At 33.5% G+C, this 17,195-nt stretch overlaps 1 protein-coding gene across 6 annotated transcripts in view; it reads left to right on the forward strand.

Annotated features, from left to right (window-relative positions):
* GSAP (gamma-secretase activating protein) overlaps positions 1-17,195 on the forward strand; it is a 99,309-nt gene that overhangs the window by 36,526 nt on the left and 45,588 nt on the right. For 5 of the 6 annotated variants that reach the window (XR_004229609.1, XR_004229611.1, XR_004229610.1 and 2 more), the window contains exons 12-18: positions 357-442; positions 8,296-8,373; positions 11,055-11,132; positions 14,766-14,858; positions 14,965-15,182; positions 16,025-16,094; positions 16,764-16,846. Coding sequence is in view for 3 of the 6 variants with exons in the window: in XM_031938691.1 (XP_031794551.1) it covers positions 357-442; positions 8,296-8,373; positions 11,055-11,132; positions 14,766-14,858; positions 14,965-15,182; positions 16,025-16,094; positions 16,764-16,846 (706 nt within the window). In the remaining 3 variants the exon portion in view is untranslated. The remainder of the gene's footprint in view (positions 1-356; positions 443-8,295; positions 8,374-11,054; positions 11,133-14,765; positions 14,859-14,964; positions 15,183-16,024; positions 16,095-16,763; positions 16,847-17,195) is intronic. The other variant, XM_031938690.1, reaches the window with a different exon arrangement.

Genomic DNA, 17,195 nt, shown 5'->3' on the forward strand with positions numbered 1-17,195 from the left:
GTTTATGTTGAGTCTTCAGGGATGCTTAGCATGAAGGAAGTGATAAAATTAGAATGAGCCAGTGATAGATGAATGAGTGATATTTAGAAGAGACCTGAGGGATAATCCCTTCCAAGCTCCTTATTTCATATGTGAGTGTGGAAAAACCAAGGCTCAGAGATATTAAGTGATTTGCCCACAATGGTCACAGAAATTATTTATAGATGAACTCTAGAATTCAGGGTCTCTGATTTCTTTCTACTGTACTTATCTCTGTTCTATTTCAGTGAGTATCCATAAGTTGCAGGAAGGAACACAGCACATTTTGTAAAACTATTTGCAATGTTTTCTGTTCCTTTTATTTTTGTTTGTTTTAGGCTTGTGAATTTTGGGTATGAAGACTCTCAAAACCGAAAAGTGTTATCCAAAGATCTGAATCTACGTGTTTTTACAAGTCACACAGGTAGAACCAAGTTTATCTTTACCTTTGCTTTTGTTAGTCACCATAAAATATGTATGCTAGAGTTCTCTAAAAATTGTCACATTTCTGACTTGTGTTTTTTCAAAATACTTAGTATTTTCAATCTATACAAAATATATTAGAACTATATTACATTATAGTTCATTTTAATAGTTTGAATATATTCAAATTTATATGGGAAACAAGCCTGAACTTCTTAAATTTTTAAAGTTTTAAAAAATACTAGTATTCTGCCAATGTTGTTATTTATGTAATAATATAGTATCCAAAGAATTAAAAGTAATTATCACACAAAGAAAATATAGGATAAAATGATAATATGGGTTGGTCGTAGACTGGGGATGAAGAACTTTGGCTGCACTGCGGGAGTGCTCCATTGGCACTTTTCTAATGTCAGAAGAAGACATATTGGTTGGGCCTTGCATGGTCAACTTATGGGAGACTTTGGACAAGAATCAAGCAGAATGGGCAGGTATCCACTTTACAGGGGGCTTCCAAAGAGATGAAATCCCAGATCCATTTGAGAATATTGAATACCATACAAAAGATAAAGGAAAAGGTACTGGGAAAGTATGAGCAGGTTGTTACATAATAAACAAGAAATCCGAAAGAGGAATTGAGATAAAAGGATGTCATAAGGGGCTGTCTCTAGCCAAAGAAGAAAATGTCCTAACTAGTCAATGGTGATAAAAGATGAATTGTCCAAGTATTCTTTGGTTTTCTTTTAAATGTCAGGAGAAAGAATACCATTCTGTCCTCCCTCACCCAACTTATTGGGTAGGATTCCTCTTGTACAGGGATGCAGGTGTGAATGGGTTATAATATGTACCACTGGAAAGAAGTTTCAAATCATTGAGATCACAGATATATTTCCAAAAATAACTTTCTATAGGACAAATATATTGTCCTTAAATGGAAGTGAATCATCATTAGAATATCATATGCTTTGCAAGGATCAAAGGTCTCTAGTGGATTGGACTCTATGTTATTTAATATTTTCATCAGAGACAGGAAAAAGCATAAATGATATATTCATTTAATTTGCAGATGGCTCAAAGTTTAGAGAGAGATCTAGCATGTTGGATGAAAACTTGGGAATTACAAAGAATTCCATAGATTAGGATGTTGGGCTGAATCTAACAAGACAAAATCTAATAGGAAGAAATGTAAAGTGTTACATTTTTAATAAAAGATATCATTTTTTACAAATACAAAAAGGAGAAGCTTTGGGTCAATATTTCTTTTTAAGAAAATCCAACTGTTTTTGTGGGCACATACTCAAGATGAATCAAAAATATAATGTAATAGCCAAAAAAGCTAATATTATGGTAGGCCACCTTAAAAAAGTCCACAGTTGTATTCATTTCTGGGAGTCAAATTTTTAGGAAAGAGATAGATAACTTAGGGGGCATTTTGAAATGCTCTCAACCAGAATAGTGAAGTCTTGCCACATGATGTTTGGTGATAGAAATAGGGAATATAAGCCTGAAGAAAACATAGCATGCAGAAAAATATAAAAACTGTTTCCAAATAACTGTCTGAGAAAAAGAATTTGATGAATTCTGCTTGGGCAGAATTAGAGACAAGAAAAGAAGTTACAAAAAGGCATATTTAGGTTTGACACAAAGAAACACTTCCTAAAAATCAGAACTGTCCAAATGTCAATGGACTACCTCAAGAGTTCTTCATGAAAGGCCTTCAAACAAAAACCCAACAGCCCCTTCTCAGTAACATTGTAGAGAAATACTCTAGCAACTAGATATTATACAAATGTTAGTTTCTAAGTTATATAACATCTAAAGCACTTTATATACATTATTTCATAGATTTGTGATCAGGTAGAAGTTGGAGTATACAGCCTCTGAGGTTTCTTCCAATCCTGAAAGTCTGTCACAGTGCATTAGCCCTTTAAGCTAGTGTCAATGTTAGATGGAGGTTAGATGGAATAAATATTTAATAAATAGTGCTCTAAAGCTTTCGGAGACATTTCTTTAATTGTTAAAGATCTGAAATTTTATCAATATGGTTTCTCCCTCCAGTGACATCAATCTTAGAATCCTTTTATAATTAAGTAAATGGTCTTTGAAAATTTCTGTTGCTCCCTTCTCCCAAGAAATTACCTGTAGCTAACCCATTGTTGAGCTTCTCAAAATTTAGATAGTTTGATTCTGACAACAGACATATAGTCTTTCATCAAGTTTGTTCCTGCTGCCTTTCAATCCTGGCAGGATAGCAGGGGTCCTCAAACTACGGCCTGCGGGCCAGATGCAGCAGCTGCGAACGTTTATCCCCCTCACCCAGGGCTATGAAGTTTCTTTATTTAAAGGCCCACAAAACAAAGTTTTTGTTTTTACTATAGTCCGGCCCTCCAACAGTCTGAGGGACAGTGAACTGGCCCCCTATTTTAAAAGTTTGAGGACCCCTGTAATCTAGAGTTTGTATTTCATTGACTTGATCTTCAAGGACATATACTAAGTATGATGAGTCAACAAAGTAAGACTTACATGAAGATTCTTAAAAACATTACTGCAAATTGTTGGTTGTATTAGCAACATTGTCTCCTTCCCCCATTTACTTCCCTAAAAGTCACAAGGACTGAGTCCAGGCCAGCCTCTGTAGCCATTCTCCAAGGGAAAAACTCTTGTAGAGATGGATATCAAGTGGTTATAACATCACCTGATAAACGTAAGAACTCTGGCAATAATACTCCTCAGGTTACTCAAATATTGTCCCAGTCTCTCTAATCATTGTCTAGGGAGCAAGCTTTGTGGAAATGAGACCTGACAACTGCCTAAGAGCCATAATTTCCACCTATTCAACAGCCATCCCTACTAAAGACTCCAAAAAGAAGGATTTTGCCACCAAAGTCCTTTATGCTGTTAGGGACCTCAAAACCAGAAAAAAATATATGTATTGACTAAATGACTAAAACAAATGATATTTGGACACCCCAAATCACAAAATTATGGCTACTGCAGGGGGAACTGGAATGGTCAATTATGTTAATCTATCATAAATTCACTATTCATGAAAAAGTTGCTGCAGGGAGAGAAATAATTTGAGAGGCAAAGCTTCTTGATGAATCCCTTGTACCTTGTGAATGTGCTATAAATTTCCATTGATAAGGAAGATGCATTATCATTGGGCATACCATTTGGGCTTTTCCATTTTGTCTTGCAAATGAACCCTTCTACATGTATTAGAATGGGAGGTCCTTAAATTCAGGGACTATCTTGCTTCTCTCTTATCCTCATCCAATGATAAGGATAGTGCTTTGTAGCATAGTCAATGTTTATTAATTTTTTTTCATGGATTCATTCCTTGTAAGGTGTTGGATAAAAAGTAGTTAGAAACTTCAGTTTGTCAAAAGAGCACATGAGACAATTGCATTGTTGGGAAGTATTCTTGTTATGGTGCAATTTTTTTCAACTTTTCTACATGCCATAATTGAAACCCAATATATGACAGACATCAGCACATATATTTTGAATAATTATTGTTTAGATTCTTCCAGCCTAAGGTTGGAAAGCTAAGGAATGTTTCTTTAGATGTATATGGTAAGGGAAATGAGAGAGAGAAGAGAGCCTATCTTAAAGGCATCTGCTTAAAAGCTGTATTTTAATAGTTGAGTCCCTTAGCTATCCTCAGTGTTCCTTATTTAGATAGTTTACCACCTGCCTTTCAGCACTGTGTGGAGTAAAACTGCTTTCTATGGTTCTTTTAAAAATAACCTCTGTGCTGTGTTTATTCTTGTTTCTTTGTTGCATTCAGAGGTGGTACTTTCTGATTCACTCTTTCTATTTTCACTGTTTACTGCATGATTTTATAAATGGGCTATTATATGCCATATCATATTGAGTAAAATACTTGATAAGTTAGATGGCATGAGTTGTGAATGAGTCTGCTTTTTCCTCTCATCACTGTCTGTGAGAGAAGAAAATGTGCCCTGTTTTCCATGGCCAACCCTGGAGACAGAATGCTGCCTATGTCAAATGGGATGCTTCCAGATTGGCTAAGATCAAGCACTTCTGAGAATCCACTTTTGTTTTCCGACCAAGGGAATTAAATGATGAGTTGTCAGTTCAGAGGTCCACAGAAGGCCTTTTCAAATGACCTGTTTTGTGTATGTGCTTAAAAAATCACTTCCTGAGAGATGTAGAATTGGAGAGGGATGGAATAAAACAGGTGGTCTGGTCTATCATATCCAAGTCCAGTGTAGTTATCCACACAATAATAAGCTTAATTCTTCTCTGCATGCACATAAATGAATATAAATTCCCTAGTCACAGAAGGGAGGAAACTCTCATTCCTTTCCTCTAAAGTATTTAGCTCTAAATTGAATTTTAGTTAAGAACTGAGTCTATTTTAATAGCTAATAATCTGCTGACTAAATCCCTCTTGTGGCACTTTCTACTGGAGAGGGATGGATAGGAAAAAAAACCCAATCCTACGTCACTTTCACAAAATTTTATAAAATTGGTTTTTTGTTTCCTGGGTAAGAAATTACATTGGTATTTTGGTGGTTTTAATGCAATGTTATAATTATTCCAAATGATAATATCCTATGAAAAATTAATATTATAAGTTCTTATTGTCAAAAAATTATTCTCTGTTAGCCAGCTGGTTTTGATATTCTTTAATGATCATCCTCATTAATGGAAATTTATAGTACATTCACAAGGTACAAGGGATTCATCAAGAAGCTTTGCCTCTCAAGTTATTTCTCTCCCTGCATTAATTTTTTCACGAATAGTGAATTTATGGTAGATTAACATAATTGACCATTCCAGTTCCCCCTGTAGTAGCCATTGTTTTGTGATTTGGGGTGTCCAAATACCATTTGTTTTAGTCATTTAGTCAGTACAGATATTTTGAGTCATGTTCCTGTTCACAGTATGGTAATTACACTAGTGTTACATTGGTTGTGGTAGTGATAAGCAGCAAGTCTTCCCTGCAGCTGTTAATATTCTTTCCCTTTCAAATTATCCTGGTAATACTTCTCTGTGTACATGTTGTATCCTGAGTGGAATACATACTTTTTGGAAGAGGGAACGAGTTTTTATTTTGTCTTTGTTTCCCCAGTGTCTTATATCTAGTCAGTGTAAAATAAATGCTAATTGGAATAGATTGTGTCATACTCAATGGATCTAGATCTATTTAATACTAAAAATTAGCCTCAAGGTATTTTCACTGGGCATATTTTCCTTCTGCCATATTTTAGCATCACTCCAAATTTCTGATCTGCCTTAGAATAATGGTGACAGGAACAATAGTTTTTGAGAATAAATGAGAATTTTGCAAAAGAAAGCATTGCATAAATGGTGAATTAGTTGGGGAGTCCAATGCATTCGTATAAATTACCATACTGTAAACAGGAACATGACTTAAATATGTATTTTGAGATAATGATTGAGGAAAGGGTATTTGGACATCATTTCTTTTTGCTGTCTTCTCTTTCTTATACTTCAATGTAATATATATGGTCTAGGGCTTAGGCATTATATGTTATTGATGAAAAATTAAAAATATGAAGCATTCATCTTTTTGGGTTCCTAGGATGGAGGTAATCGTAGAATATGGCAGCAACTATTGGGTAGAATCTAGAGCAAAGCTCAAAAATAGGTTTGATGGTCACAATCAGAAGAATTTGTAAATGTGGATAAAGCCTAAGTTCTGACATAAAATAGGAAGAATAGAAAGGAGTAGGTAGCAAATTCATGGATTAAGGATTTGAAGGTGAAAGGTCTAATTTGGGCTTTCTGCACTCTATGACTACATTTTTAATGTTCTTATTAGATTTTAAAATAACACAAAGGGTAGAATAGCTCATACACTGGGCAACAGAATGAAGATCTAGAAAGTTCTTAATAGTCCAGAATAGTGGGCTGAATCTAATAAGATAAAATTACTGGAGGTGGATACAGAGTTCTCTGTATTTGAGTTAAAAAAAAAATCAACTGCACAAGAACAAGAGTTGTGGTTGGATGACAATTTATGTGAAAAAGATCAGAGGGCTTTAGTGATTTATAAGCTTGATATGAATGAGTCAGCCAAGTGACATGACAGTAAAAACAAAACAAAATAAAAATAAAAAAATTTCTTAAATTGCGTTGAGAGGCATAGTATTCAGGACATAGGAAGCAATAGTTTCACGTAGCTTACCCCGATCCAACCACGTCTGGAGCATCATGTTCAGTTCTGGGAACTATATTTTAGAAAGGGCATTAACAATCTGTAAGGTGTCCACTATAGGATGGTGAAGAGGCTTGAGACCCTAAAAGAACTGCTTAGATTGGATATTTAACCTTGAGTAGAGATGAGGTATCTTAAATTATGTGCAGATATATCCCAGAGGGTAGAACTAGGATAAAAAGCTTTCTAACAATTAGAGCTATAATGGACAGCCTTGGGCAATATTGGAGCCAGTATTTTTTTTTAGAGAGGTCTTCAAACAAAACCTATAGGATCTTTTGTTGGGGTTTTGTTGAGTCAGTTCCCTTTCAGGCATGGGTTGGATTAGGTGGCTTCTGAGGTTTCTTCCAACTAAGAAGTATATGATATTTTTTCTTAGTCTGTTATCTTTTTACAGATGAAGAAATATCTCCACATACTGTTTTATATATCATTTATCAGAATTGATGCAATTTTGCTTCTATTATTTAACCAGTGATTTAAGTTATATAAGTTTAAAATGTTCTTAACGAGGATTATATTATTTTTTGCATGCACTCTTCTGAAGGCAGAATGGTTTGGAAGCCTTTGAGTTACTTTGGTGACCAGACCAGAAAGAGTAGAAGTATTTTACTTCTTTCAATTGCATAGGGCCTGTGGGTGCAAATGTAACTTTAAAATACAGAATATTAACTTGGAATAGTAAGTGTTCTGGTTAAGATGAAGTACAGAAATATCACTCAAGTCAAATCTGCTTATAAAGAGAGAACAAAAGCCTCAGTTGTTGGATGAGGCATTCAGTCTGTGGAATTTTTTTTTAAAAGAAAAAAAAAAACAGAAAAAACCTCCAGTAAGATTAATGAGTTGTGTTATGGAAGCAGATAGTGCAGATTTATCTTTTTGTTTCTCAGACTTAGAATAGATTTATATTATTTATATTATTCCTAGGATTTGAAAAAAAATCATGTGTCACTATATTTTTTGAGTTCACTCTTTTCATGAAGATTATTCAAGGCTCTGTGGAAAGTTAGAGGAAATGGAAAAACATGAACTCAGTCATTATGTAGTCTAATAATGGATGTAGCACAAATAATATGAAAATAAACCCAAGAGGTAGTCATACATAAAGCTATAAACTATATTTAAAGCCCATCAACTAGCTTAATATTCATCAAAATAACTGGATTTGTATATTGTATGCAATGGTGTGCTGGTAAATATTTAAAAACCAGTCCTCAAAAAAAAGTATGCATGTATACTTTCTAAAAAGTATACTTTTAAGTCTAATCTGCATTATTAACATTTTTCATCACTTCCTTAAGTTTAGAAATTAACAAAACAAGAAATCAAGCTTTGATATGTAGCATATGCCTATTTCCCAGGTGTAAATGCTTACAATGAAAATTTAATCATCAGTTCTTGCAAGCTGAGTTCAGCTGACTCAACACACCCTGCACTGTATGTCTGTTAGCTTCTTTCCAGCTACAGCTTATTTAGCTGATCTTTTCTGTCCAGATTAGAGATGCTCAGTATAACAAAAGGGTATTTGTTTATAGAATAAGAGACCATCTAGAAAAGCATTATTTCAAGTAAGTTTGATTAACTGTGTATTCTTTAGGATACAAGTCTGTTTGTAATATCATTGTCTACTGTTTCCTTTCTAGGAAGTTTGTGTGTATGTTACAATAAGAAATCGGATGTGCAGAAGCAAGTTTCATATTTAGTGTTTTACCTTCATAAAGGTAATTTATGGATATTTGTTGAATAAATTAAATACCTACTATGCAACACTTTGCTTAAGACTAGAAGAAACACCAAGATAAATTGGTTTTCCTCAAAGGATTGGTTTACAAATAAAATTATTTAAAACCTACTATGTGCCAGATACTGTGCTTAGCATATTACAAATATCATCTCATTTGATCTTCAAGAAAACCTTGTATGGTAGATAGCCATTATTATTCTAGTTTTCCAGGAAACTGAGGATGACAGAGTCTAAATGACAGAGCTAGTAAGTGTCTAAAGTTGGATTTGAACTCAGTTTAACCAGATTCCAGGTCCAATGATCAGTACTTTGCACCTATTAACTCATTCTGGTAAAGGGTAATGACATATACATGGATAAATATAACATCATTACTATCATGTTAATGGAATTTTAAATATAAAAGAAGACATTGAACTTTGAGAAGTGAAGGAAAGATAATTTCCAGTTTTATGAGAGACTAGAGGGGATGGTATATTAGAAAAACCTTCATGGAAGAAGTGATTATTCATAAAGGGCCTTGCATAGCATATTTGGAATAGAAATAGGCATTTTGGAATGGAGGGAGGGGAAATATGAGAAAGGGTTTTGAGGGAGGAAAATACAAGATAATACTAATAATCACTGATACTTGTGTAATATGTTAAGGTTTATATCTTCACAACATTCCTGAGAGGTAGTTATTCTTATTTCCACTTTACAGATGAGGAAAGTAGAATTGGTGGAAGTAAAATTACTTTCCTATTACCTAGGAGATCAAGGTGTTGTCCAGTAGAATGCAAGTTTGTTCTTGGATTATTTACTTTGATTTGGTTATTTTTCCAAAATAGTAGAAGAAACTTGGAGCTAGATGAAAAAAGTTTCATTATAATCAATTTTTAAGTCTTTCCAATGTTTTCTAGTTTCTTGGTGTTGGTAGTTTTCATAGTAATGAATAACTGTTCTCTGAAGTACAATAAAAATATTTGGTTATTGTTAATAATCCTGTGATCTTGCATAATTTTATTTTTTTGGATTGGAATGTTTCTTCAGGTCTTGGGCTTTTAATCATGCTAATATCCTTACTGTTACTCAGAATGAGAGTACAAATTTATTAATATTTACTCCCTTATAGTTAAGTACTATGTGGGTAGCTAGGTGGTTCAGTAGATAGAGCAGTGAGATAGTGTGTAAACTTATTTTCCTGAGTTCAAATCCAACCTCAGCCACTAGCTGTGTGACCCCGGGCAAGTCACTTATTTGCTGAAGTTTTCTCATATGTAAAATGAGCTGGAAAAGGAAATGGAAAATCCCTCCAGTATCTTGGCCAAAAAAATCTCAAATGGGGTCACAAAGAGTCAGGCATGACTGAAAATGACTGAACAACTTCCTGATTCTAATTCCTGTACTTTAGGCTATAAGTTTCAGAGAAGGTGCTGCCCTGTGTTAGTAGAATGTTCTCACCTGGAAGTTCTTTTTTTCAATGAAATTGCAGAGCTATTCCTAGCTCCTGTAATTAAAAGTTAATCCTTTCATCATTTACTATATATGGTCAATCAGTCAATTTATTTTATCTCACTGGTCAGAAATTTGTGGCACAAAAATCAATAAATTAAGAAACAATTTAAATGTAGTCCAAAAATGTATTCATTGGATTGACTTAGCAGATAAGTGTCTTTCTAGTTATTAACTATCAATTTAGAAGGAAATCAATGCTGAGGAATGTTACAAATTTATATAGCTTATATGTAGGATGGGCTATGGCTGGCTAATGATGGGTTGAAATAAAATAATTTTGGAATATATCTTGGTAAATTTTTTTGGTTGCATTGGATTCAGCCATTCTGCATCTTGCTCAGTTTTCCATGATAGAAAAATATTTCCATAGTAGGAGAGTAAAAGTAAATTAATATCCAAATATATTTGTATAAATTTAAACTACAAAATAAATGTCTTTACTTTTTATGATTTAGATCTATGGGAAAAGTTTCAATAACTTAATCACATTTTAAAATTTGAAACCAATAGAGGGAATCACCTGAAATGTCAGGGTAAGAAAAATGGAGAATAAAACTTAATAAACTCAGCATTGTTGTGATTTATGTGAACGGCCTGACATATTCCAGCATTTTCTCAATCTAGAAGTGAGACCTTAGGGGGGAAGAAGAGAACAGTTTTATAGGGTCTTATTGACCAAGAATCAGCTATTGATGGCAGTGAACAATGGAATAAATGTACATGTCCTCCAAGTCATGGATATAGCCTAACAAAAAAATAGTTCTTTTTGCGAAACTTTGATAAAACTAACTTCCCTTTCTTAAAAAAAGTTTTCTTTTAAAAGTTTCTTAGAAAATGCAGGATTTATGGGTACCATAGGTATATCTGATCCCTCACAAATTTACTCTCTAAAACCTATAGTAATGCTAAATAAGAGATAAGACTTTTGAGACTGCTATAACATTTTACTTGTAGATATACTCAGAGGACAAACTGAATGTATTGCTGGGTTTTAGTGGATGGTATAGAACTATAGGGTTAAAATACCATTGTTGTACCCTGTATTATATTTTACAAAATGCTTACAGTTTTTTATGCAATGGCATCTTTCTTATGTAGAAGTTTTAATATATTATCATCTCTTCTGTATTGCATAAATAGTCTCATATTTTATTTCCTTAGGGTATAGCAAGACCTTCACTGTTGATCTTGGAACACTGGAATATCAATCAATAAAGGATATTACTTTTCTTAATCTAGGTAGGAGATTGAATTGCAGCTTTCTTGTCATTTTCCCTCTTCCTGTCAAATAGATGATATTCTCTAGTCTTCCAGAGAGCATTTTTTAAAAAAATTCTGCAATTATACTGTCACTTTGGGACTGCTATTATTTCTACTATAATCATTGACTTATGAAATCTCTGCCAAATCCCTGAAGGAGGTTAACCAGCTGGGAACATTTTGGAAAAAAAAGTCATTCCCTTTTTAATTTAGAAACTGGGTTGTATGGCCTCCTACGATTTTAGGGTTATAGTCATGAAAGGATCATACTATGAATATTTCTGATTTCTCAAAGGTAATGTAAAAATGTTAGCAACAAATAAAATGTTTGCCAACAGTCTATAAAAAATAAGCATAGAATCATATAGTCAGTATATATTATTCGTGGTACCATAAGACACTTTTAGAAAGGTTGGAGTCACAGTTCATCTTGGAGCTTTTTCATCATATAAATTTGGGAAAAGACATTTTTGGTTTTAATTTGAATTGTTTTTAGAAGTGTAGGGATTAAGTAACAACTTAGATTCTAGGCATTGTGGCACACGTCTAATCTGATATTTGGGAAGAGAGAAGATGGTGGATCATTTGAACTAGAAGTTCTGAAATACCTAAAGCTGACTGGGTGACCACACAAATCTGGTAACAGTATGGTCAGTCCCCAAGACCAGAAGATCCTTAGGATACATAAAGAGTGACAAATCAGCCTAGATTGGATAAGAAGCCAATCAAAGTTTCCATGCTCATCAGTTCTGGGATCAGACCCATAAGTGGACTGCCTTTCTAGCCTGAGCAAGATTGGGAGTCTCTCTCTCTGTGTGTGTGTGTGTGTGTGTGTGTGTGTGTGTGTGTGGTGTGTGTGTGTGAGAGAGAGAGAGAGAGAGAGAGGGGCAGAGAGACAGAGAGAGATACAGAAGGAGAGACAGAGAGATACACATCCTGCTACAGACAGTAAAAATACATACATATCTATATAGGGAGATGGAGAGATGCAGAGACTAAGATATACTGGATTTGTTATTTTATTGATAAAACAAACTTCAGTTGAGAAAATTCCTTCAACCAATGCAGATTGGCACCTTCTCTGAATTTTATAGTCTTAGAGACTAGAACACTTAAGAAGTTAAGTAATTTGTCAAAGTAGAAGTGTCTGAAGGGAAAAATAAAGCAGAGGTGTCTAATGAATAGCTCTTTCCCATTCTTTTGCATTCCTTTAGATAGGTAAAGCAGCCTAATTTAGGAGTAAAAGTTACTATTTGTAGTATTAATTGTATTTATAAAATTAATCTGTCACATATGGGATATAGCAATAGTTTAAAAACTGTAATTTCAGTAATGATGTACTTGATAGGTATAGGATCCACAATTTGTTCATTTTCTTTCATATAAAAATGCCATCTTTTTCATATCATCCTTTATAGCATTTATCTCCCATCTCCACACTTGTTCACACTCCCTTGCTAACAAAGATAGTCAAGCACAACCATCCAATGCAGCAAATATTCTGTCCTCATTTCTCATAACAGGCTAGTATAGCCAGTCAGTCATCAGGTTTCAATATAGTTAATTGAATTACTCCTGAGTTCATTTGCCTTTCTTGTTGCTTTTTTATGTTATTATAATCTATTTATCTCTTTAGTTCTGCTTATTTTCCTTTGTATTTTTTCATGTAAGTCATCTCATGTTTCTCTTTTTATTACAGTAATATTCCATTCCATTCATATAGCATAATTTGTTTATTCATCCCTAAAATGATGGGCACCACTTTGCTTCCAGTTTTTGCTATCATAAATAAAATGTGCCTATCAATATTTTGTTTTATGAAAAACCATTCTTTTTATTCTTTGATTTTTTGGGGATTCATAATCATTTGTGAGATTGTTAGTCAATAAGCATTCATTGTTGTTGTTCATCCTTTATTCTCAAAGAGGACCAATGACATCATGGGGGTGATGTCATGATTTGCACATGAATTAGATTTTAAGTGAGGTAGAGCTACACTACACAAAGTCATCAGCTGCACTCTCTTCTGCAAAGTTATACCCCCTTACTATAGACCACTCAGTGTGCTATATGCTGAGCATATAAAGAAAAGCACAACTAGTCCTTACCTTCCAGGAGCTCACATTTTAATGGGGAACGGAAAATAACCGACTTGGAAACATTCAAGATGCATACAGAATAATTGGAAGGTCCTAGGAACTAGGGAAGAGGGGATGGACTTGACAAGGAACAGCAGAAAAGATCTTCAGAAGGAGGGATTTGAGCTGAATCTTGAAGTAAGTTAAGGAAACTAAGAGGCAGAGGAGAAGAGGGGGGTACATTCCAATTCACAGCTTTAGGAGTTTGCTGGGTATAAGGTGAATTCTTTAGTTTATTTATTTTGTTTTTCTTATTAGTTGTTTGGAGAAATCTCTCATATTTGTTAATAGAGTTCAATTCTTTTAAGAAGTGTTCAAGTTCTTTGACTTCTTCTGTACTGAGTGGGGAAATGGATCTTTGCCTTGTATATGCATGCTAAATACCTATAAATTTTGAATAGCAAATTCCTATCAGAGATATTTATTGCAAAGATTTTTTCCTAATCAAAATCAATTGCTTTCCTTCTTGTTCTGTATGTACTTATTTGAATAAAAACTTTCTGATATCATATAATGAAAATTAATTTATCTTTTATGTTTGCTTCTATCCTTTGGTTAACAACCCTTTTCCTACCCAAAATGGTGACAGGTATCCCATCTGGTTCTCTTTTAGTTATTGTTTTGGGGTTTTTTGTTTGTTTGTATGTTTTGACCTTTTATATTAAAGTTATGCATCCATTTTGAGTTTTTCTTGTGGTATATGGTATAAGAGATTAAGAGACAGCATGGTACAGGGGAGAGATCACTGATGCTGGAGTTCAAATCTCACCTCTATTGCTTACTACTTACAAAAGTAAGTACTTTGGGCCTCAGTTTCTTTGTATCTAAAATGAGAGTGTTAAACTAAATAGTCTTTGAGGTTTTGTTTGATCCAGCTCTAATTTCCGCTAAATTGTTTTCCAGATTTCTTGAAAATTCTTACAAAATAGGAGCTTCTTCTTAAAGTAATTTTAAGTTTTTGGAGTTTATCAAAAAGTAGGCAAATTCAGTTGTTTCTGATTTTATTTCATCTATTGACAAATAAGGGGGCAGCTAGATTGCACAGTGGCTAGAGCACTAGCCCTTAAGTCAGGAGGACCTGTGTAACTTTGGGCAAGTCATTTAGCCCCACTTACCTCACCAAAACAAAACCAAAAAAGGGTATATGAATGCTGACCCTTGATTTCCTGATCTGTAAAATGGGGCTCATAATACATCTGTAATAACCTTACAGTTTCAAATGAGATAAATTTTTGTAAAGTATTTTGCAAACTCTAAAGCACTATGTAATTATCCATCGTTATTGTTGTTGCCCTCATCTTTATCAAGTAGTTGACTCTAAATTGATAAGAAGTCTGTGGTTTTGTGATACTGCTTTTAAAAAATCGGCAATCTTTCTCTTGGGGTTAATTCCAGATTCCTGAATTGATGTTCATCTAAAAAGCTCTGAATTCTGATTTCGCAAAAACAAAGATAGTGTTTTTCTTTTTGACAGACTGTTATGTGGCTGTTTACCTGCCTGGACATTTCTTTCATCTTCTTAACACTCAGCATCCTGATTTGATGTGCCACAGTCTGTTTATTACAGGTACAGTGCCAATTTTTTTAAAAAATGGGCACCTCATATTTAGTTAAGTGATGGTGGTTTCTTGCCTTTGTTGATTCCGTTTCTTTTCCTCTGCCTTCCTCCCTAGGCAAGAATGAAAAGATGAACTTGCTTCCTGATGCTCCATTACAGTCACTCTCAGGGGCCTTGGCTTGGGACTGGTGCTCTGGAAAGCTCTTTAGAGTGAGCTTTAACCAATCATCTTTGTTACATTTCCTATGGAGCAGCCCTTTGGACTATGAAAGGTTGGCTGTGTTGAATTGCCTGCTGGCACAAGGCAGGAATCCAAGAGTCTTAGAAGTCCAGGTTAGAATGGAACTTATATTTTAAAATGTAGACATGGAATAGCAAACCATTGTGAATCTTCTCAGTAGTTGAAAATATCCTTGTTATTGTTATTTGAGAGTTGTTAGTTATGTTTTCCCACCTCTTCTCCTTACCATAGTCCTCCACTTTGTTCTCAAGCTCCTCAGTTACAGCACCTTCATTCAACTTTACTGAACAGTAGAACCATAAAGATGTATGTACAATCTAGTTTTCCCTTTGTCTTAATTTAAATTTAATATCTATATATCTATAAATGCCTTAATTTAAATTTAAATTTAATATCTATATACTAATCACTGTCTAACATAAACACATAGTAGAGGTTTGATAAAATGATGAGAGTCTCAAATATCTGTGTCACCAAAGTGATTATGATATATGAGTGGGGCTGGGCATTTGCTCCATGTAAGAAATATACTAAACCTGTGGACATAGATCATATAAATGTAATAAGACCCATTACAATGTGGAATTCAATTTAAGGCAAATCTCTCTTAGACCTTATCTCAAGGGATTTATTAGATAGATATGTCAGAAGTACTTTCATTTCCCTTAGACTATAAGCTTTTTTGAGAGCTGGAACTATTTTTGTCTTTGTCGTGGTGTCCTGGAAGTGTCTAATAGGATAAATACTTGTAGGATAAATGAATGAATTATAATACAGTTTCACCTCTAATAATCTTGCATTATGGACCTTTGAAACAGCAAAGAAATGTGTCTATTTAAAAAATTCTAAATAGAAATTTGAATTAAAATTATCCACGTAACACATTGATGTCTAAAAATACTAATAGATTTTTTAACTTTCTAATTTTTTAAAGATTATTCAATGGATTTTTGAGAACATGAAGACCTGTTATGCATTTGATCCTATTCAGGAATTTTTAATTGGTAGGTATGGCTGATACTGTAGTTTAAATATTTGATCCTTTTGCTTTCAGGGACACAGTAAATTATGATAGCTCAGTCTGTTTATTGATGCTTAGGAGTGTTTTTATTTTAGCTGTTGTAGTCAGTGGCTAATTAAATTTCATCCTCCTGTGACTAGGTGGAAATCAATAGTTACTTAAAGATCGATGAGTTGTGTGATCCTAGTCTTGTGTGAATAATTTTTTATAAGTTATAATCTTCCTAGAATAGCCTTGAATTGCTTTCATAAAAATAGCATAAAATTCCTCTGTTATTTTGTTTTATGTAAACATCAAATAACTTGCAAAAATATATTTATCATGTATATTTATTTTTGAATTTTAAAATTTTCTTTTAATATTTAATTTTTATTTCATTTTCAATTCATAGAACAAAATAAGTATTAAATATATTTGTTTCATATGTATATAGTTTATACTTAAGAACTGACAGTTTTAAAGTATAATATAATAGAGTTCTTAAGTATAATATAACATAAAACAGTTTTCAAAGTACAATAAATAGTTAAAATCAACATATTGGACAGTTTTTAGAGATGAGGGAAGAGGCCATGGAAAATGTGTTTTTCTGATGACTTGCAACTTCCTCTATACTGTTATAATTAAACATTCTCTTTTTTTATTCATCTAGCCTCCTTATATTGGAAATTCTGTCTGGATATTAACAATATGGATAAACTTCTTCCACATTCCTCATTACATTCTTGGAATAAAGTAAGTCAGTATAGTTTTCAATGACTAAGATACTAAAATGTTTTTATAATATACTTAGTATTAGAGCAATTTTATAATATACTTAGTATTTGAGCTCATCAGTATTGCTGAAGAGCTATAGTAATGGTGGCTCTCTTTTCTTCCACTCTTATTTACTAATTATGTCAGTGACATTATTGTCTTATGTGCTCTTTTGTTCCATGAAGTTATCCTGAAATCAGAGTTAATATATAGCTCCATTCTCAAAGTTCCCCAAATTTCAATTTGATAAGGCCCAGTAACTTATAAAAATGCAACCATTGGTGGAGCATCAAGCTATGGGACAAGGTAACTTCTATAAACCAAATGC

Source organism: Sarcophilus harrisii, chromosome 5 (assembly GCF_902635505.1).
Source record: "Sarcophilus harrisii chromosome 5, mSarHar1.11, whole genome shotgun sequence".
Taxonomy (NCBI): domain Eukaryota; kingdom Metazoa; phylum Chordata; class Mammalia; order Dasyuromorphia; family Dasyuridae; genus Sarcophilus; species Sarcophilus harrisii.